At 34.2% G+C, this 21,093-nt stretch overlaps 3 protein-coding genes across 10 annotated transcripts; 1 reads left to right on the forward strand and 2 right to left on the reverse strand.

Annotated features, from left to right (window-relative positions):
• The first annotated feature begins 4,021 nt into the window (after window positions 1-4,021).
• On the forward strand, window positions 4,022-7,297 carry LOC100779380 (putative GDSL esterase/lipase). The gene is made up of 5 exons (NM_001255416.2): window positions 4,022-4,375; window positions 5,732-5,853; window positions 6,091-6,330; window positions 6,633-6,882; window positions 7,039-7,297. Exons 1-5 carry the CDS (start codon window positions 4,099-4,101, stop codon window positions 7,257-7,259), a joined length of 1,110 nt encoding a protein of 369 aa, NP_001242345.2. The 5' UTR covers window positions 4,022-4,098; the 3' UTR covers window positions 7,260-7,297.
• Window positions 7,298-7,388: 91 nt separating this feature from the next.
• On the reverse strand, window positions 7,389-10,320 carry LOC100796902 (GDSL esterase/lipase At1g33811). The gene is made up of 5 exons (XM_003522553.5): window positions 10,014-10,320; window positions 9,088-9,212; window positions 8,713-8,961; window positions 8,011-8,269; window positions 7,389-7,883 (listed from the first exon to the last, which is right to left on the reverse strand). The coding sequence occupies exons 1-5, from the start codon at window positions 10,291-10,293 to the stop codon at window positions 7,666-7,668; spliced, it is 1,131 nt and encodes a 376-aa protein (XP_003522601.2). The 5' UTR covers window positions 10,294-10,320; the 3' UTR covers window positions 7,389-7,665.
• Window positions 10,321-12,764: 2,444 nt separating this feature from the next.
• LOC100779915 (splicing factor U2af large subunit B) lies at window positions 12,765-18,481 on the reverse strand. Of its 8 annotated transcripts, none has more exons than XM_014775003.3 (13): window positions 18,240-18,481; window positions 17,230-17,558; window positions 16,876-16,995; window positions 16,391-16,461; window positions 15,685-15,755; window positions 15,542-15,595; window positions 15,378-15,437; window positions 14,927-14,987; window positions 14,733-14,845; window positions 14,173-14,625; window positions 13,943-14,078; window positions 13,652-13,719; window positions 12,765-13,169 (listed from the first exon to the last, which is right to left on the reverse strand). In XM_014775003.3, the coding sequence occupies exons 1-13, from the start codon at window positions 18,366-18,368 to the stop codon at window positions 13,032-13,034; spliced, it is 1,803 nt and encodes a 600-aa protein (XP_014630489.1). In that variant the 5' UTR covers window positions 18,369-18,481; the 3' UTR covers window positions 12,765-13,031. The 8 variants fall into 8 exon arrangements, with proteins under 8 accessions (XP_014630489.1, XP_014630490.1, XP_014630493.1 ...); XM_014775004.3 differs by having other exon boundaries at window positions 15,542-15,589; window positions 18,240-18,475; XM_014775005.3 differs by lacking the exon at window positions 12,765-13,169 and having other exon boundaries at window positions 13,652-13,865; window positions 18,240-18,475.
• Between the last annotated feature and the right edge of the window lie 2,612 nt (window positions 18,482-21,093).

The raw sequence follows: 21,093 nt of genomic DNA on the forward strand, positions 1-21,093 counted from the left end.
GTGTAACATCACGTTTCAACACTACACGTCTCACACATTTTCACGTCATTCACGTACTCAAGGACCAAAACACAATATCACTCAACCAATCAATATCGATCAATACTCAAGCGTTATGCAACAAATATACTAAGACTCAATCCTATATGCAATGTGGTACCATGTCAGTGAAAAATCTCGTCGAGCGCCTAGGAGTACATGATAAGACATACCACACATTGGTAAGTCAAGTCACTCTCACTAGGTAAAATCATAGGAAGACCAATCAAGGTCACACTATTTTACAAGAATGTTCCAATCACGTGGGATCAACACGGGCTTAAAGAAACACTTAAGCCGGGTGTATTTACTCCCAAGACCTAGACTCCGAAGAGTCCGCCAGAGCCTCTTCCTCCTAATTCAGGTTCAACCTAGAAAATATTTTAACAGACATACTCTATCTATGAATTGTATAAAACATAAGACTCCTCAATTGTTCTCAAAATAATTTTAACTCATCGTGCCTCAAAGTGATTAAACTCGTTGGGTTCCTACAATGAATTTCATCATAATACTCGTCGTGCATTAACTCATTGTCCTTAAAGGGTCTTACAGTCTGTGATTGTACGGTTCATAGTTCACAACATCTTAATACACATGTATCTTATAATTAACACATACTCAATTTATCGCATACACTCAATCTCAATCACAATGTTATAATATCAAAACAACATGTTATCACACCTTATGAATTTCATATATACATCACACAATATTAATATATACATGGCACAAACACAGATTTTATCTATGAATTATGCAATACACATAACTACTCAATTGTTTTGAAAATCATTTTAACTCGTTGCGCCTCAAAGTGATTCAACTCGTCGAATTTCTATAGTGGATCTCATTACAGTACTCATCGCGCATTAACTTGTTGCCCCTTAAAGGATCTTACAGTTATGTGATTGCACAATTCATAGCTCACAACTCAATACATACAATATATCAATACACATGTATCTCACAACTCATCACATATTCAATTTATCATTTACATGCAATCTCAATCACAATTTCATGATCTCAATATAACAATTTATCATGCTAATCTAGTAAATCTTGTTCAAAACACAAACGAATTATACAAAAATGTTTCTCACAACATGGGAAGTAAAACCCCTCAAACAATTTCACATAATCATATTAAAATCAATGGAATCAAAATCATAGGTTAAAAAACACAAAAAAACACTAAGAACACTCAATTTTATCAACCAATTCGCATCAGGGCATCAATTGGCCCATCAAACACAACAATCTCATAATTATAATTGCAAAGGAACAATTACAATACAATAAACATCCAAAAATAAACTCCAATTTGATCCTCTAAAGATCCCTACACATGTTCATTCTAACATCAATTGCGATAAATTCATCTATTACCTCTAAGCGGGCTCACGTGTATAGTCTAACAGTGATAGCGGCGTCTTTAGTCATTCCCTAAGATTCCTCAAGCTTTTTCTTTAGTTGTTCTACTAGGATTTCCAAATGTTAGAAGAAAGGAAAAGAGATTAAAGTCTCAATTTCACTGTCTAAGTACGAGGGACATTTTTTTCTCCATAAACATTATTTCACAAATCCCAACGATCGGGATATATGAAAATGAGTTCTGAACCTAGTGTTTGAATTTCACGATGATCCAACGGTTAAGAGTCAAGGATCATAGTTTTACTGGGACATGTTTGGGTGAAAGCGAGAAAATAGAGAGTTTTGGGAGAGAAAAAAGAAAAAACAAAGTTGAGAGGAAGAAATAACGTAGAGACATATCGTAAATATAAAAACTAACCTAATATATGTTTCTATTTGTAATTGGGATACTCTTAGTCTATTATTTACTATATTTTTTTATTTTATAAAAAATAACTCTATTTTATTCCTTATCAAATGAATAAATAAAACATTATTTTTATTTTCTAAGAACATATATTTATTTTATTTACCTTAAAATTATTATTTTAATTAATAAAACTATTTTTTCTTATTTATTTAATTACAAAAAATTCATTATTTTCTTAAAATTCTATTTATTTTTAAATAAAATCATTTTTAATTTATTTTACGAAAAATGAGATGTTACAATTACACTTATTAGATATTACTTCTTTAAATAATTAAGGCACTATGTAAATTATTTAAGTAGCAATTTTTAAAATTTTCTATTTAAGAATCCTATAAAAAATGACGCATGAAATGCAAAGTATGATAAAAAAAAAAAAAAAAAGATTTTTCCACTCATCTTCTTGTTCTTAAGATCATCTATATCTTCTTTTACCTTTTTAGAATTTCTAACAATAGTATCTAGAGTTGGTTTAGTACAGATCCAGTTTTGTTTAGAATCTTGTTGCCTCACGTTCAAATCTTAATACCTTTTTAACTTTTTTCTTCTTCAATATTTCCCAAGCTAAATTCTCATCTTTAATTGTGAAGATTACGATTATTGGAGTGATAAAATGAAGGTCTTATTTGTTTCCCAGGATCTTTCGGAAAAGGATAAAAAAGGCTTTGCAAGGAAATCAACTGAAGAAATTAAAGATGCAATACTCTTCGCTACATTCTACAAGGTATGATCAAACATTTATCCAGGAATTCTTCGTGTTAAAAAGGAGAAAGAAACATAAGATATTCTCCAAAATGAATACAAAGCAAGTAAGAAAATCATTTCTATCAAACTGTAGAACCTTTGGAAGGATTTCGAACAATTGTCTATGAAGAAAACTGAAAAGATACGCAATTTATCTACTAGAGTGGTTGAGATAGTCAATCAAATTAAAAGTTATGGAGATAATAGTTAAGAAAAGAAGATTGCATTGTTGAGAAATTTTTTAGAAGTTTGCCGCCTAAAAGGTTTGATTATTTTATCGTCATAGAAGCTAGAATCCATGATTCTTTTTACATATACTTTGTATGAATTCATACACTCTCTTGAAGCTAGCACATGAGAAAAGGATGGACAAATGTTCATATCAGCCTATAGAGCTTTACAATCAAAGCTAAATTTTATAGAAAAGAAAGGTGCACATGTGGAGAAAAGGAGACACCATCTGAATCAACCACAAAGGAGAGGAGGAAGGACTAGTAGAGGACGTGAACTGGGAAAGAAATATTAAACCAAGCTAACAAAAAGGTCACAAAATCTCAGTATCTTCTCTATTTTTGTGTCTATTTACTGAATCTCAGTATTTTCTCTATTTATAACATTAATAAGGGCCATTATGTGGGACTTGTCCATATTTCGTAGATTTCTTCTTTCCTTTAGTCTTTTGGCTTTTTTTAAAAAAGAAAAAAATATATATTTGACGTAAATTTGTGTGATTTGGTTTAACAGTGTTGAATCGCTCTCTTAAATCGACCACTAGCTTTACCAGTTTCATACCTAGTCTGAATTTAAAGACTCACAAGTTTTATAGATTTCAAGCGGTGCAAGTATTAATAAGTGTAACAAATACTAATTTCTTACATGTTGGAAATCTCCCATTCAATTTTTCTAGTTAAAGTGTTTTTATATTGATTACTACAGTAAAAAGAGATTAAGAAAATGAGTATCAATAACTTAAGAATAATTTTAAAATAATTATAGAAACTACTGACAAATTTAATATTTGAAGTGATTAAAGGGTCCCGTTAAATGCAGTAATAACTCGTTTGACTTTCTCTTCTGCAACATGCAGATTGCAGTAGACATGGCAAGCTATTGCTACGTGAAGTACTTACCATACATTATCCTCAAGTCCCCACAGGCACGGTCACGAAAAAATAATGAGAGGGTGCATGAAAATGTGTGGAAAAATTCTTGAAAATGGAAAAGGGAAGTAGTAAATAAATACTTGCCTGCACAAGTGTTGGATACTTGGATACTTCAGTTTGTATAATTACTGCAAGGTAGAGAACAGGTGAATGTATTGATTGCATTTCAACCACCGTCATATACTACCATCTTCTATTAAACCCTCTTCACTCTCCTTTCAAAACCATACTCCACTCTATTTTTGTTGCATGCATACATACATACATATACAAAAATAGATAAAACCACAGGTTCTTTGCTCCATGTGGCTCTCATCAGGTTCTGATCACACTTTGATGGCAAAGTTTGGATTATCTCCAATCTTGGTGCTTTTCATGTTGCTGATGAGTGGTGGTATAGTGAGAGGCCAAAGAGAAATGGTGCCTGCCATGTTCATATTTGGTGACTCTCTCATTGACAATGGCAACAACAACAACCTTCCTTCCTTTGCTAAGGCCAACTATTACCCTTATGGCATTGACTTCAATGGAGGCCCTACTGGTCGCTTCTCTAACGGCTACACTATGGTTGATGAAATAGGTATCTCTCTCTCCTTTATCAATTCTTTTTTCTTTTTTCTGGTGCTAATCAATCACATTAAAAAATTAAAGCCTATATATCTAGATTATGGGGTTTGTGTGCGAGTCCAGATGGATGTGCAAATAAAATATGTATTTCAGTGTCATATTTTAATAATAAGACTACTCAGTATTCAGAAATTATTACACCCTTTCTCTTAGCATAGACTGCTATTTCAAGCATAGCTTGATTGAGATTTGAGTCATAAGGGTATACTTTTTGGTAGCAACATTGACTACTTGACACATATGATATACCTTGCTAGAAGGAAAAATATATCGTATAACATTCTTCTAGTTTATGTAATTTGACTAGTTAGTCACAAAAAATCAGATTTCTCACTTTATGATTAATTGTCCTCACAGATTTAGAAATATAAAGTAAAGTAGTCGAATTGTTCATTTTCTTAACATTTAGCTTTTTGGGTCAAAAGTGTCTTTTGAGGGCATGCTGCCTTTTTTCTTCTTTTTTTTTTTTTTTTATCACATTTGCCGTGTATCTCTTACATAGGAAGCCTGCCAAGGCTACCAATACCATTAATGAGGTGATCAACTGTTACACCTAACGGCCTAACTCTTAGCCACAGGCGATTTTCTGAAGCAATTGCTTACTGTAAATTTCTCTTTTCTGCTTCAATGGCAAATGCTGCTTTGTATATGTGATTGGTGTATGCGGCAAAAAGGGTAGATAAATTTCTGTCACTGCATTTTCTTGCAGTAAATGGTGCATTAAAGAGGATATGGGCTTTTCCTGCATTTTTAGCTACACTACACAGCCCTTGAACCAGAAAACTACTTGTGTAAACACACTCTGCGTACCCAGGTTGGGTATATTAAACCAATCAGTAAACTCATTGTAACCTCATGCTTAATAATAATATAAATCTTGGTTTTTGTCACATGATAACTTATTTATTGTTGATTAATTTATTCAACCTAACTTGGGGAGTATATTCTCCCACCTAATTTGTGTAGACAAAACCTACACAAGTGTTTCTCATTAGACTGTAGTGAGTAGAGACCAAAAACATAAAGTTAATGCTGGTCCTATTAAATTACCCACCACAAAAAATCATGCATTAAGTTGCATCTTAGTAGTTGCTAAATAAAATATGTAAGGGTCAAATGCTTTCTAAAAATAATGTCATAAAGATCATTCAGGTTAAGCTCAAACTTTCTTTGTAGGCATGTTTTCAGTAACATTGTTACTTTGGTGCTTTTTATTTTATCCCTAATAATCGTTAATTAGTTAAAATCTCATGCTTTGAATTATGTATCATTTCCCTGAATTGAAAATGATGTGTTTATATTAATGCAGCTGAACTGCTTGGACTTCCCTTGATTCCTGCATACACAGAAGCCTCAGGGAATCAAGTGCTTCATGGAGTAAACTATGCTTCAGCTGCTGCTGGAATCCTTGATGCCACTGGCAGAAACTTTGTGTGTAACATCCATTTATCATTTTAGATTTTGACTTGTACATTACTTTAAACAACTTTTACTTATTGTTTTTGTATGATCATTTTATTATTTTGTTTATTAGGAAACGTTCAGTTACTATTTTTGTATTTTAAAGATACACAACAAAACCTCAATTTTTTTGTTGGCTTCTATTTCCAACTCATTGACTGAAATACAATATGTAGATTGTATCATAATTGGTTCTATTTTGGGCAGGTTGGACGCATACCATTTGATCAGCAACTTAGTAACTTTGAGAACACATTAAATCAAATTACTGGGAATCTTGGAGCAGACTATATGGGCACTGCGCTTGCGCGGTGCATATTCTTTGTTGGAATGGGCAGCAATGACTACCTAAACAACTACCTTATGCCTAATTACCCCACTAGAAATCAGTACAATGGACAACAGTATGCTGATCTTTTGGTTCAAACATATAGCCAGCAGCTCACGGTAAGATTTTTTAGTTTCTTCAGATTGCACACAATCCCTTACTTTCTTTAACGTTATTAGAGTACAAGTATGAGGTAAAATTCCACATCAGGTACAAGTGAAAAAATTGAGTACCATATAAGTAAGGAGAATATCCATAAATCTGAACCTTAAGTTTTTGGATTAAAGTGTGGTGTCAAATTTTTTTATGTGGTTACTCCCAGTGTTTACTCCCTTCAAACTAATGAGTTTACTCCCTTCAAACTAATGGGATAGTGTAGGAGTCAAAAAAGGAAAAATTAATGGTTCATGATGTGTTATAGAGGCTTTACAATCTTGGAGCAAGGAAATTTGTGATTGCTGGACTGGGGCAAATGGGATGCATTCCAAGCATACTGGCTCAAAGCATGACCGGAACCTGCTCCAAAGAAGTGAACCTGCTAGTGAAACCCTTCAATGAAAATGTGAAGACCATGTTGGGAAATTTCAATAATAATCTACCTGGTGCCAGATTTATATTCGCCGATTCTTCCCGCATGTTCCAGGACATCCTTCTCAATGCTAGATCTTATGGTATGAATCAAAAGATACTATTGCATATCCAGCTCAATATATAACACATAAAACTGAGTGTTACATTATTTTAAACTTATGGTTTAGCACTTTGCAATGCACATTTTCAACATGTATTTGATAATGAGACTAATGGTTTAGTTTCATTATGTGTAGGGTTCACTGTGGTAAATAGAGGGTGCTGTGGCATTGGAAGAAACAGAGGCCAAATTACATGTCTTCCATTTCAAACACCATGCCCTAATAGGCGTCAGTACGTGTTCTGGGATGCATTCCACCCAACTGAAGCAGTGAACATTCTCATGGGAAGAATGGCTTTTAATGGGAACCCCAATTTTGTTTATCCTATAAACATAAGGCAACTTGCTGAGCTATAAATTGAGCCCGCTAATAAGTGGGAATCTTGTGGTGTCAACTTGAATGATCAGTTCACATTTAGTAATTAGAAGTGTGCGGAGTAACAAATTTAGTACAGGGAATCTATTAATAGTCAGAATGGCTGTCATGAATTTGAATTATGAGTGGCACAAATTAAATACTGGAGAATGGAGAAGGAAGAAAGGGAGCAAAATAAAATAAAATCGAAGGCTGCCTGAAGTAATTCATATATGGTTAGACTGAAGCATCCTTATTATATTATATTATTCCTACGCAATGGCATCACTCGTGTACAAAGGAAATCATATGGTTTAAGCACCAAGAACACATTCTTACAACATAATATCACAAATACTATAATCAATCCACCACACAAACAGACAATATCAAACATAAACCAAACTTTTACAGCATTGCCAATTGTTGAATATTAATGGGATAAGTGTATGATTGTGAACTGTATGTTGCCTTTGCTAGTAAAATATTGGCCAGTTCAGTGGGGTGGAAAGCATCCCAGAACAAGTACTTCTGACGATTTTCACATGGTTGTTGCTGAGGAAGGCAAGTAATTTGCCCATTGTTCCTGCCAACTCCACAGCACCCTTTGTCTATCACATCAAACCCTGTGTGAAATAATATATATATATAAATATATATATATATATATATATAGTGCAAAATCAGCTTTTGAGAGCATGTGCTTTAACATGATTAGAATTTAGAAGGCATGTCTAAGCCAAAGAGAATTACCATATGATGTTCCATTTGAAGATAAATCTTGACTGCTTTGATAAAAATCCAGATACACAAACTTCGCTCCCGGAAGCTGCCCTCCATTGAAGTTCTGAACCATTGTCTTAAGGCCTGAGTTAAATAACGAGATGGCATTGTTGATTTTTTCATTGCATCTGCTGCTGTTACCATGAAAACGGGCTAGTTGATATGGAATGCAGCCAATTTGGCCAACTGCTGTAACCATCACTTTTCGCGCTCCTAGCGAATATAGTTGCTGGACAATTTTAAGTGAACAGCACATCAGTAATAATCTATCATAAGGACATGCAAGACAAATTGAATCCTTCTTAACATATAAGATTAAAAATACTAAGCAAATAGCCAAAATAGACCATCTAGACTGAGGAATAATAAGTGAAACTACATAGCACTAAATGTTAATGCAAGTGATCATGGAATCAGTTATTACACACATCTTAATTTAACTGATTTGTATATCTAGGCCTTCAAAAGGTCATCATCATATTTTGTCAAAATGGTTGGTTTTGAAGTACATATTAGGTTCTCAAATTACATTGCTCAAGCAAGTGGCCACTCCATTACCTTGATACTACATTGTGTTCATAGGAATGAAATGATTGTTATTTGTTAACCTGACCCTGAATGCTAATGCAAACTATATGTAGAGTCATTTAAATTTAGATGTCGATAACATACAGATAGCTTGCGAGAGTAATCTTGAAGAAGGACAGATGCAAAAGCTTTAACAGTATAATCTGAGCTAGTTGAATAAAAATCTGACATGAAGTAGTTATTAAGGTAATCATTGCTTCCCATCCCTGAAAAGAATAGACATTTGTTTAGGTAGCTATTAAGTGATTCATTGTCTCCTCTGAAGAACCTTCTCAACTGCTGCACTGTGTTGCCAAAGTTAGCCACTTGCTCATTCAATGATGTATGAGCCCCCTGCAAACAATTACATAAGAAAATCAGAGGAGGTGTGGCTCAGGAATTATTGTGCCTCACAGAACGATATGTACATTTAATATGTGCTTAATTTCTCAAAATACTCATGAATATGAATTTGCATACAAGGTTACTTCCTGTTTCTTCTCTAATGCCTGCTGCTCCAGATGCATAGTTAGCTCCTCTTAATAGTTCCAAACCCCTTGCTCTTGAGTATGGAGCAATATATGTTGGAAAGCCCAGAAGCTGAGCTGCAGTTGTCAATTGTTGTAGTCTTAAGTAATAATAGCTACGTACATATAGGTTTTTATTGTTAAGTGGTACGTATGTCTTTCAGCAAAAATAAAACTATGTAAAATGGCGCAAATAATACAGAAGTTACCATAATACTATTTTTAGCTTTTGCTGCAATGCACGTCAAATGAAATATAACTTAGAACCAAACACGTTATAAGAAAAACTTGGCATGTTATGCTATTCTATAGTTGTTTGTTACAAAATAAATCCATATGGTGGGGGTAAGCATAGGAGAGAAGTATGGAACATTTTCTTTGTACTATTAATAAAAATTTAAGCTATGTAACATCAAAGAGATTTTTTCTTTTCTTTTTGTACAACAGTGAAATGAGGTTTAAACCTATAACTTCATGCAAACTACCAAAAAACCACATTCAAGGTTTTAAACAATGGTCCACGACTATGATCTTAGCCAAAAAGTCAATGTTTCTTTAGTGTTTACGATCACAACGTGACCGCTGTGGCCACATTGATTGCATTTATCTGCAATTTCCTGTAATATCAAGAAATGTGACAAAACCGCGACTGCTATTTAAAATCTTGTCCCCACCACTAGACTGGTCCCAGTGAGTGTAACATCAAGAGAGCTAACACTATTATGTAAATTGAATATCAACATAATTCTAATTAGTAATAACTCAAGTGCTATATATTCTACATGATAATTAAATGCTGGCCAAGTACTCATATTATTTATCACTAGCTTAAGCATGCAATGAAGATATCATAGATAAACAATTGGTATAGAAGTGTACCTAAGGCATCAACATAAGTGCGACCATTGGTGAAGCGTCCAGTGGCACCCCCTGGGAAGTCAATGCCATAAGGCCTGTAGTTTGCCCTGGCAAGGGTTAGGATCCCATTGTTGTTTCCATTGTCAACCAATGAGTCACCGAATATGTAGAAGCATGGAACCTGTTGCCCCGGTGGAACCCGTGGCTGCACCACCTGAGACAAGCATCTGCCCCTTATTTGGCACAGCCAGAAGATCCATGTGACTGTGAATGTCAAAGTCATGTCTCTCAAATGCTTCATCTTAATGGCTAATTATTTTTTGGACACAAATGGTGGTCATGGACATGCATTCTTATATATTCTCCTTCTTATTAGACAATTACATGATCATATTTATGATATTCATGTGATAAGTCTAGCTAGCCTATTTGATGATTGGTTGGGTAAGTGAGAAGAAGCTTTTTGGTAGAGTATTTAATGGGTTCTCGCCTCATATTCTCTTTTCATTCGGTGGTTGGAGCTCCATCTCGTGACCAAGAACTGGATCTCCTCCACATACTTATTGGAACATACTAGACAACTTTCCAGAAATGCATGAGTTACAGTTAGTTTACCAAGTTGTGTAGACAAGTTTTTGGCAAGTTAATAATGAAGTAATTGTAAAATTTAAGTTGCTTTGGCCTTATTTTTTGTTTTGACAAAAATCATATAAAACATACATTTCTCGCATTCTGAAATTTGCTTCCACCATATATACTCAATTGATAACTATTGAAGCAATTGAAAAACCGTGATAATTTTAAAATACGATAGTTTTTCATATTTTTTTAGAGTAAATACTAATTAATTATACAATTTCTTATTAAAAAAATGGCAACATGAGTCGGTTTGGTCTCTGAAAGCTTATGTATATACAATTTAGTCTCAAACTCTCTTAAGTTTATGGAAAATTAGTCTTTCCAACATGAAATTAACCAAATGTAGAAACGAAATTTGTAAGGAATTTTACAAATATAGGAATTAATTTGTTATAAGTTGTTTCACAAAGACTGATTCACAGGTTGTCACTTTTTAGAGATGAAAATATATATTTATTATTTTTCTAGTAACAGTAAATTAAACTTCACTTTAAGATGCAACATAATGTCCACCAGCAGAAGGGTCAGACTGTTTGGTGTCCTACGTGGTCTGATAATGCAGACTTTTTAGAGATGAAAATATATATTTATTATTGATGCTTTAGCTAAGGCAGGTCTGATAATGCAAGTTTATCTTCATATTTTTATGTGGTTCCAGCTTTTATTTCGAATGCCTTATTAGCCGACTTTGCCTATATTTGTTTTTTCCCAAATGCCTTTAGTTCTTAATAAAGATTCATTCAAAAATAATAATAAAATCATTTAGTTATGAATATTCGTTACTTTTGTTCATTTATGTCAAATTTTATATTAAAAAATCAATTTAAAATGTAATAAAATTATTTTTATTTTTATATATTTTAATAGAAAACCGCAAATAATTTGTAAAAAAAACTTGAAACAAGCTTTTACTAATTACACGTGTTATACCATTGATCTGTGCTTTTAATTATATTAAAACCCATTTTGTTTTAACTCTAGGTATTTATCTCCCATCAAAAGTTAAGGACTAATATTTTCAAGTATTAAGATCTATTAAAGGTATAGTCTCTCCTAATAGATATTTTTTTATACACATGAACTTGGGAATCAAATCTCACATATTTAAGGAATAAGATTATTTATCAATTATGTCATACTATGTTGATAGTCTTTTGTTTTTATTTATACTAATATTTTTAGCATGTACATTGCATAGAATAAATATTTGTTTTTTATATAGATAAAAAAAGATAAATTAGAAGGGATGATTAGTTAAGAAAATTAAGTACAGTGTATAAATAAAGATAGATAAAAGAATGGTTGTTTGAGGTTGGTTGAGAGAAATTTTTTACTTTATCGTGAGAACAATTAGTGAAATGTACATATAAAGAATACAAGAATGAGAATATTAATTTTTAGTTATATAACAATAAATATTTATCTCCTGCATCTCATTGAAAAGTGGGGGGAAACTTAAATAAAATAACTAGATATTTAATTTAGGCCTTATCAGAATGAGAACATACGAAAAGTTCTTATTATATGATTTTGCTAGTTGAGAAGGGAACCAAGTTGTTGATGCTTTTGCTAGTTTTGGCTATCCTTTTAGATGGGCAGTTAAGAATTTTTTAGGTTGTTTCTCATTTTGTTGTGAATATTGTCAAAGCTGATGTAATTTCTTAATTTTAGTTATTTTTTTAGATGGACAGTTAAGAATTTTTGTGGTTATGCTGCTTTTCCTCGCGACTAATAGTTTTTAGATCCGGGGATTTTTCCCCTTGATTCCACCTATAAAAAAAAAGGCAACATTAACCCAAACTTCAAAGCATTTACTTGCAATTTTATTTTCTCTTCACATTTTCTATTTTCACTTTTAATGCATTATTTTTATTTTGTTTCCTGTTTTCAAAGATTTGAAAAAAAAGACAAAATAAATATAAATAGTTTCAGTACAAATTGAAAATAGAAAAGACAAAAATATATTTTAGCCAATAATAATGCCGCCGTATATATCCAAAATTAAACCCTCACCCCCAACGCTCTCAATAAACTGGCGCATATATACTAACGGCCAACGGACACTAAATTTGATGCCATTTAAAAGCTTATGGTTTATTTTAGTTGTATTGAGTAATAGAAAAATCAGTAGAATCACCAGCAACAAGCTTTAATTTGATTAATGCAGAAGTCCACTTCAAAACAAACCTCACTCAAGCAAATAGAGAATATCTCAAGGGACCACACAGATCCATGTAGACCGGTAAAACTATTTTAACAAATTGTCATCATGTCTCTCTTACTACTCGCATCTAAATAGAACAGTTTCTGTACTATGACCACAACTCTAGCTTACAAGTTTATGATAATAATACAAAAGATTATCCTTGCTAATCAAGATAGAATCCAAACACCACATAATTAACCTTCATAATCTCCCTGAGCAAATTTGTTCTCTGGATAGAAAACAGCTACTACTTGATTTCCATCAAATTTTCGGCCATTTAATCCGGCACGGGCTTTTGTAGCACCGTCAATATCAACGTACTCCAAAAACACCTGTGCAAATAAAAGTTACTTGCAGTTTATAGCATGTATATACCAAAAGAAAAGCACCTTGATAAGCAATTATGCATAATGGGTGAGTTTGTTTAAACTTAAACAAATCAACTTTAAAATAAGCGTTTTTTATAAGAGCTTTTATTTAAGAAACAGATAGGACTTCTTAAAATAAGCAGAAAATTGTTTTTTTTTTTAACAAAAGCAGTTTAGACAAACACACAGAAAAATATAAAGTAACTTATTTTATTAAAATAAATGCTTATTTCAATAAATAAGTTTAAACAAATTCGGGTCGATATTCATTTTCCAACAGTAATTTCTGACAAATCCTCAGTCCCTCACATTAACTATTATTTCGATTCCACAGCTACATCAACCCAGCATTAAGAAAGGGGAAAAAAAGACAAACAAATTATGTGCTCTTAATTTCTATAATTGACAGTAGGAGACTGAATTTCCAGAATAGTTCAACAACACACCTTTCCAACTCCAGCGGCAGGTTCACCATCAGACGGTGGTCGTGGGATCACCACATTCACCAAAGTACCTGCATAAAGTGAAAACAAAACAGTGAAATATGCAAATAAATTTTCATAGACATGCAATGAACAAGCATGCGAGGACAAAGGTTATAGAGGCTTCAGTCTGTAAATTAGGCCTGATTCTCTATGAGAATGTGGGACTACAAATTGGCTGTAAAACAAATAACACAGAAAATTAATATTAGTTCACACTTCACAGTGAGACAAGCAAACTAAATCAGAAATTACCAAATTTGGAGCACTCCTGTCTCATATCATCAAGAATCTCTTCATAGTCTTCATCATCTTTGAGCTCATCAGAAGAAACTGCATGAGTTAAACACACCACCTTTGTTGCCACTAAGGCTGGCTGCAACATAAGTTTCTAAGAAATCAAAGGTATAAAGCAGTTAGAATTTTAAACACATGTGCAAATGATCCAGGTAACAAATACAATTTAACGGACAATCCCATCAAACCTGCAGTGCAATCTGCTGTTGTGCGTGCATTAAAATGCTCTCTTGCTCGGGTTTAGGCTGCTGTGGGTTTGCACCTTGATTAGCTCGTCTAACTGTAAGAGTCTTATCTCCCATCTTTATTCCATTTAGAGCAGCACATGCAATATCTGTAACTGCAAGATCCTGGTAAACACAAAACGCATAACCCTTTGAGTTTCCCGTTTCTCTATCTTTCACTAGATCAAAACCCCGTAGAGGCCCAAAAGTCTCTAAAAGCTCTCTGATCTGTGTTTCAGTAAAGTAATAAGGAAGTCCACCAACAAAAACCCGATCAGGACCATCAAGTCCCCCAGCCGACCCAGGTGTTAAGCCAACAGCACCCAGATTAAGGTTTGGGTTAGGTTGGCTTGGGCCTAGGGTAGCAGCTAAGGAAGGATTATAATCAGTAGGTCTCCTGACCTTAACAGGTGCCCCCTGAATTGAAAAAGAAATTTGGATTAGCACCAATGGATATACTTGCATTCTTGCATAACAAAATGAAAAAAATGATACCAAGCTTTGGATTACAGTCAAAAAGATACCTCGAAAATAATCCCATCCAGAGCCATCGCATTGCTAGCTTCCTCAACAGACCTCATCTCCACAAAGGCAAACTTCTTGTCATGATTAATGTAAACATTGACCACAGCATCACCTGCACACAAATTAAATCAATTAGGCACATTACAATGTCAAGAAACTGGTGGCACACAATTCGTTGAAGTTTATTATGTACCTGGGCCAGCAGTGTTTCCCCCAATCTTAGCCATAACTTGACTGAAGAAAGTTGCAACAGACTGCAGTATAACAAGATCAGAAAAAGATTAAAAAAAAGCCAAATTGTCACAAACAATGCTATCTCAAGTAGGATCAATATCTGAAAAATGGAATGTTAAATTTAGAAATCCGAGTAAATATTGATTCCTAATTTTTTTAATGTTGGAAAGACTTGGAAGACAAAATTTGCATTAAAATAGAAAATGCATACATATAGTGGGACTGAGACACATTAGCATCATTTCCTCAACTCAAATATTACAAGAATCAGAAGAGTATGTCAAGAGTGTGGTAAGATACTCTAACAAGCTTTGATCAAATGACTAAAATTAATTAGCAAAAAAGATATTTAGCAGATAGCCAAACCAACTTCACTATTCCCGGTTAGAAATTCCAATATTCTATATTACCTGCTCATTAGCTGTAGGAGGGAGGCCTCCAACATACACCCGCCTAGCATGTCGTGTAGCCTGTAAATTCAGTACATCAAATACAGGCCATAATCAGGGAAAGCCATGCTAAAAGGGAAAGAAGGTAAGTCACTAAATCTCATCTCACTGAGAAGCATTTTTACCTGTTGAGTCATAGCCTGCACTGGCATGACAGGGAGAGCACTAAATTGCTGCATCTTAAAAAGGAAAAAAACAAGAATAAAGTGAAATTAATAAGAACTTGACACTAAATAACCATAGCTGGGAAAAAAGAAACAAAAAATACCTGACTTGTAGCCAACGGAAACATATTTGGAAACATTCCAGGAATTGTAGGATTTGCCCCAGTGATCTGACCTGCAAACAAAAGAAAATTGCATCTCAGAACAATCAGAACAAACTCACTACTTCCACTTTTTGCAATCCTAGTACATAAGAATCAAATGGATCCTTTTGCTCCAAAAGGCACGAGCTTAAGCATAATTAAACCTTGTTGCGTATATTGTATCAATAAGATTAAAGGAGCATTGTAAACAAGCTTTAGAGATAATATTTGTGTCTACCAAAGTAGGTAATAGTTTCCAGTTGAAGACGAACAAGACCCACCAAAAACAGGTGCATTGATTCCTCCGTGGACATAAAAGCTACAGATGTCGGCTCACGCCCATTGTCAGCACAGTGGGGCTAGTAGCCCAACATTGCCTTCTTAGAACATATGACAAGACATAGAAACAAAACAAACAAACACCAAACACAAGACAAAAAACCAAAGCACCTTTTAGTTCCAGAATTATATCACTAAGTAAAAAGAAAGACAAAATTACACACCATGGGAAACCAATCCTCAAAGGCTATATATTCATATAATAACTGAACAAAGCTTACCAAGTTAACACCATGCAATTTGATATGAATTTTCCATACTAGGACAAACAAAGAGAAAAAGGCAGTTAAGATTAAAAATTGCATAATATATACATGAGTAAATGTACCTGCAACAGCAGAAGCACCAGTCAACATAGCAGAGGCAGGGGGAGCCATATCAAAACCACTAGTCCTTTTGCTGCAAGTAAATTAAATTAGTTAAAGTAAAACACACCCACATCTAACAAAATTCTTAAAACGAGATGCTTTGAAATGATCAAGGAACAGAAAGGGGTGCCCTTCCACCTATAATATTTGAAATAATGATAGAGGTCCCCATCATTTAGCCATATTAAGGTATTCTAATTGAATTATTTCCTCAAATTTAAATTATCAAGGACGTACCTGAACTGAAATAAAATGGATTTTAGTTATCTATTTAAACTATTTCATTCTTCCACATGCTTTCACAAAATTATACTAGTTCTGTTCCACTTGCACATCCACCAAATATTATATAAAACAAAACAGAATTCCCAAATGGCAGCCACATGCATGATATGTTAAGCAGACATCTATATACTGTATGTTAAGGATCTTTCCAAGAATTCACCTCTTTGAACGAGAACGCGAACGTGACCTTGATCTATGCTCAGATCGACCCCCTGACCGGGATTGAGATCGAGACCGAGACCTGCGCCTATGCTTATCCTCTCTATCATAATCCCTTCTTCTGTACTATCAAATAATGTCAGGTAACAATTGAAAATAGAATACAAATATGAATGAAAAACAATTGATTGAAAATAAAAATGCCACTAAAGTTTTGGAAATACAAGTGTAAATTCAGATGCAAGACAATAATACATTGCATGCAATAAGAATATCTACTGAAAAACTGATGCCGATGAAAACCCTCAAGCTCCAACTCAGATACAAGGTAGTAAGATCCCAAACAAATTTTTACCTGTCAAAGTCACGACTTCTGTGATAATCATCGTCATCTCTATCCCTTGTCCTTTCCCTTCTCTCACCACGATCCCTGTGTCGATCTCTATGATGGCGGTCCCTGTCACGGTCCCTTTCCTTCTCACCATCACGATCCCGGTCCCTCTCCCTGTCTTTGCTCTTATCCCTATCTCTGTCCTTGTCCCTGCTTCTCTCCGAATCCCTATCCCTACTTTTCTCCCTTTCCCTGTCCCTCCCCTTTTCCCTTTTTCTCTCCCTGTCTCTCCCTTTCTCCCGCTCCTTATCTCTGCTTCTGGAAGAATCTCTGTCATAATCGCGAGATCCATGCTGCCAAAATATGATAAAAAAAAGATTAACAGGGAGTAAACAAGTCCTTATCTTTCAAACTTGATAATAGCAATGATGCATACAAAAGTAAGGTGAAAAACAAGAATATGCTTCACAATCAGCATACAAGAACCAAACAACAGGCACCACACAAGCCACAATCACAAACCAATCTGCAAAGAATACATCACAATCGTACATAAAATACCTGAAAAGCAGCTAAACCCAATGTTCCCAATTTTTAATAATTTACATTTTATATTATATTTAAAAGGAAGATGTGAGAACGCCAGATAAAATCATATGATAAAGCATAAGCTTTTAGTGACAGATTGGCAAGAAAAAGAAACAGCAGCATAGGACACAAAGCACAGACTTTATCAGAACCAAAGCATCTCTAATTACACAGTTAAATCAAGAAAGGGGGGAAACAGAAAACAAAATCCCACCCCAAATCTCACCATAACCTACACAGCTCTAGTCAGTTTTACACGCAGCAATGGTGTTAAGATTCAAAACAGGGGAAACAGAAAAACCCTGACCCGAAACCCCAGCTTAGGAAAAGAGGGAAAGGCAGAAAAACCCTAATTTCGCATCGACATGAAACGGCGCAGAAATTAACACAAAAAAAGGGGAGGGGAAGAGAAAAAAATGAATTGATGAAACAGAGAGAGAGCATACGCGAGATTTGGAATCGGTGAGATCGTCGTGGGTGGGTAAAGGAGAGGAATCAGGATGAGGCTGATGATGAGAATTGTGAAGTTCCTCTTCTTCTCCGTTCCCTTCGTATCTCTCTTCGTAATCGGTCATATCTCTCTCTCTCTCTCTCTCTCTCTCTCTCTCTATGTTGAGTTTGAGTGAGTTCTTTGTTTGTTTCCCCTTACTGTTCTTGTTGGTGAATGGAGATATATCACTCACTCACACAGCATTCCTCTCAATGTGTCGGCCTAATTAGCCCATTCCAATTGGGTTTTACTTACCCCTATGTTAGGGCTAGTCCTGCACTTCTTTTGCTAAGTTCACCCCTAACCTTTTGATGATTTTTTCTTTACCATAACACCCCTAACAAAAATGTATTTCTACTTTCCAAAATTAATTTATACCCCCTAATACATACTGGAAATATGTTTTCATTGTGTATTAATTCAAAATATATATTTCTATTGTGTATTATAATTGCAATTTCTTTATTTTCTTTTATCTATGACCAATTTCAATATTAACACACAAACCAAAACAATACAAAAAAAAAAGTGAAACAAACATAAAATGATAGAAAATAACATCAGTTCTCTTTACTCTTCCTCCTCCTCATCCTCTGATGCACCCTATTCAAGTGATTGACTATGTGAATGACAACGTCTCATGCGTGATGCGATAGGCATTAGTGCTTACAAGATCCATATCCATCAATACAATATGCTTTGCCCGACCAACAAACTCCTTGTCATAAGCCTCATTGGTGGAATAATGGTCAGGTAGTGATCAAGGAATCTTCTACATGTGTTGAAACTACTACAATTATTTCTCAAGAAGATGAGGGCATAACTATGAGCCATAGCGAAGAAATCCAAAGAATGAAAAGATGTCAAGGAACAATTGCCTATATCTGTGCTTCCTACATGGCATCCAAATCTTATTAACTACTACCTCCGACCCCTAATACTTATCATCCTAAGTTTTTTACATAGACCAACAAATAGGAGTGTTCAAGGGTACGAGTAATCCATGAAACCGACCCAATTAGTTCAATTTGGGTTTTCTGAGATGTTTATAATAAACACCATTCATACTTGTGGAAAGAAAGAGGATTTCTCAACTTCAATAACAAAAACAACTATTACTATTTTCATGATACATTTTGAATTTCAAACTGTGTTATAGGATTGGTTTGGATATCTAAAGCAATCATAGTAAAGGCTCAATTCCTTTTGGCCCAACATGTAATCCTAAAGTGGAAGGTTTTTAAAAATAAAAAGGTTAAATTACTTATTTGGTCCCTATAGTTTGAAAGTGATTTTTTTAGTCCCTATAGTTTACATTTTAATTCTTTTTTAGTCCCTGTAATTTTGAAAGTGATCTTTTAGTCCCTATAGTTTTATGATTCTTACTTTTTTAGTCCTTATAACTTTTCAAATTATAGGGACTAAAAGAGAATTAAAATACAAACTATAATGACTAAAAAGAACATTTTTAAACTACAGAGACTAAAAGAAAATTAAAATGTAAATTATAAAGACTAAAAAAACCACTTTCAAACTATAAGAACTAAAAAGGTCAAAATCATAAAACTATAGGAACCAAATGAGTAATTTAACCAAATAAAAATGGTCAGGATACTTTGTATGTTGACATGTGTAAAATGTTACCTAATAGTGACTTCAAGATGTTTATAATATAAAACAAAATATAGATATAAATGTGTAAAACGTTACCTTAACAAGGACTTCAAGATGTTTATAATATAGGTATCAATATAAATGCGTAAAATGTTATCCTAAGAGTGATTTCAAGATGTTTATAGTATAGATAACAATTAGCATAATGTACTTCCTAAATTAGATACTCGAGGAATTTTTAGTATATTGTCAAATATTTGTTAATTATTAATTTTACAATTGTTTGGCACCAATCCAATGGTTTCGATGTGTTGCAAGAACTCGCTAGAGCTTCAGACAATTTAATCCTCGACTATTGTCTAAAAACACATTAATTTAGTCCTTTTCGTCGAATCGACGTTAACACCGTTAGGATGTGAATTATAACAGTTTAATTTACAAATAGTGACGGCTAAAGCCACCAGTATAATATTTTGTCAAATCCACAAATAAGTCTTTTTCCCACCTTTGTGCTCTAAAGCATCGAGCACCCATACCAGACATGTGCAGAACCCCCCTTGTAATATTTGAATCGTTGTCTACTACCACCCGCACCTTTCCCTCCTCGCCGATCCCTACTTCCACCCACACGCGCACGATGCACCACTTGGTTCACGTCGACTTGACCCAACTTCGCCATCGTTGTTGCGTAGCACAGCAGCAGCTTCACCCAAAATGCATCTTTGTTCGTAGGTTAGAACGTATAGACCTTCATTGGTGCATGTCGCCGCGAGCACCCATTCACTCCCTCAGCGCTGCCACCAAACTCAATTGCGTCGACAATGTTTGGCTAACTTGGTTTGTCACAAAGTTGGCATTGTGGGCGCGTCAAACAACCTCTGATAGAGGTATTGAGAAAAACCCAAGTCTTACATTAACTAAAAATAAAGTCAAATTAGAATATATAAATGAGGAGCAACCCTCCTCCCTTGAGCTAGCTTTTGGGGTTGAGTTAGGTCTCTCACATTCATTTTAAGATGGTATTAGAGCATATTCAATTCAATATTAATCCAAAGGGCCACCCACCAATTTGTTATTCACGCACAAAAAAAAATCCAAGAAGTGGTAGTATGTGAGGGGGTGTATTGAAAAAAAAATCCAAGTCATATTCAAGATTAATAAAAAAAGATCACTCACTATTGTTATTTTACGCACCA

The sequence above is a fragment of the Glycine max genome, chromosome 4 (genome assembly GCF_000004515.6).
Source record: "Glycine max cultivar Williams 82 chromosome 4, Glycine_max_v4.0, whole genome shotgun sequence".
NCBI classification, from domain to species: domain Eukaryota; kingdom Viridiplantae; phylum Streptophyta; class Magnoliopsida; order Fabales; family Fabaceae; genus Glycine; species Glycine max.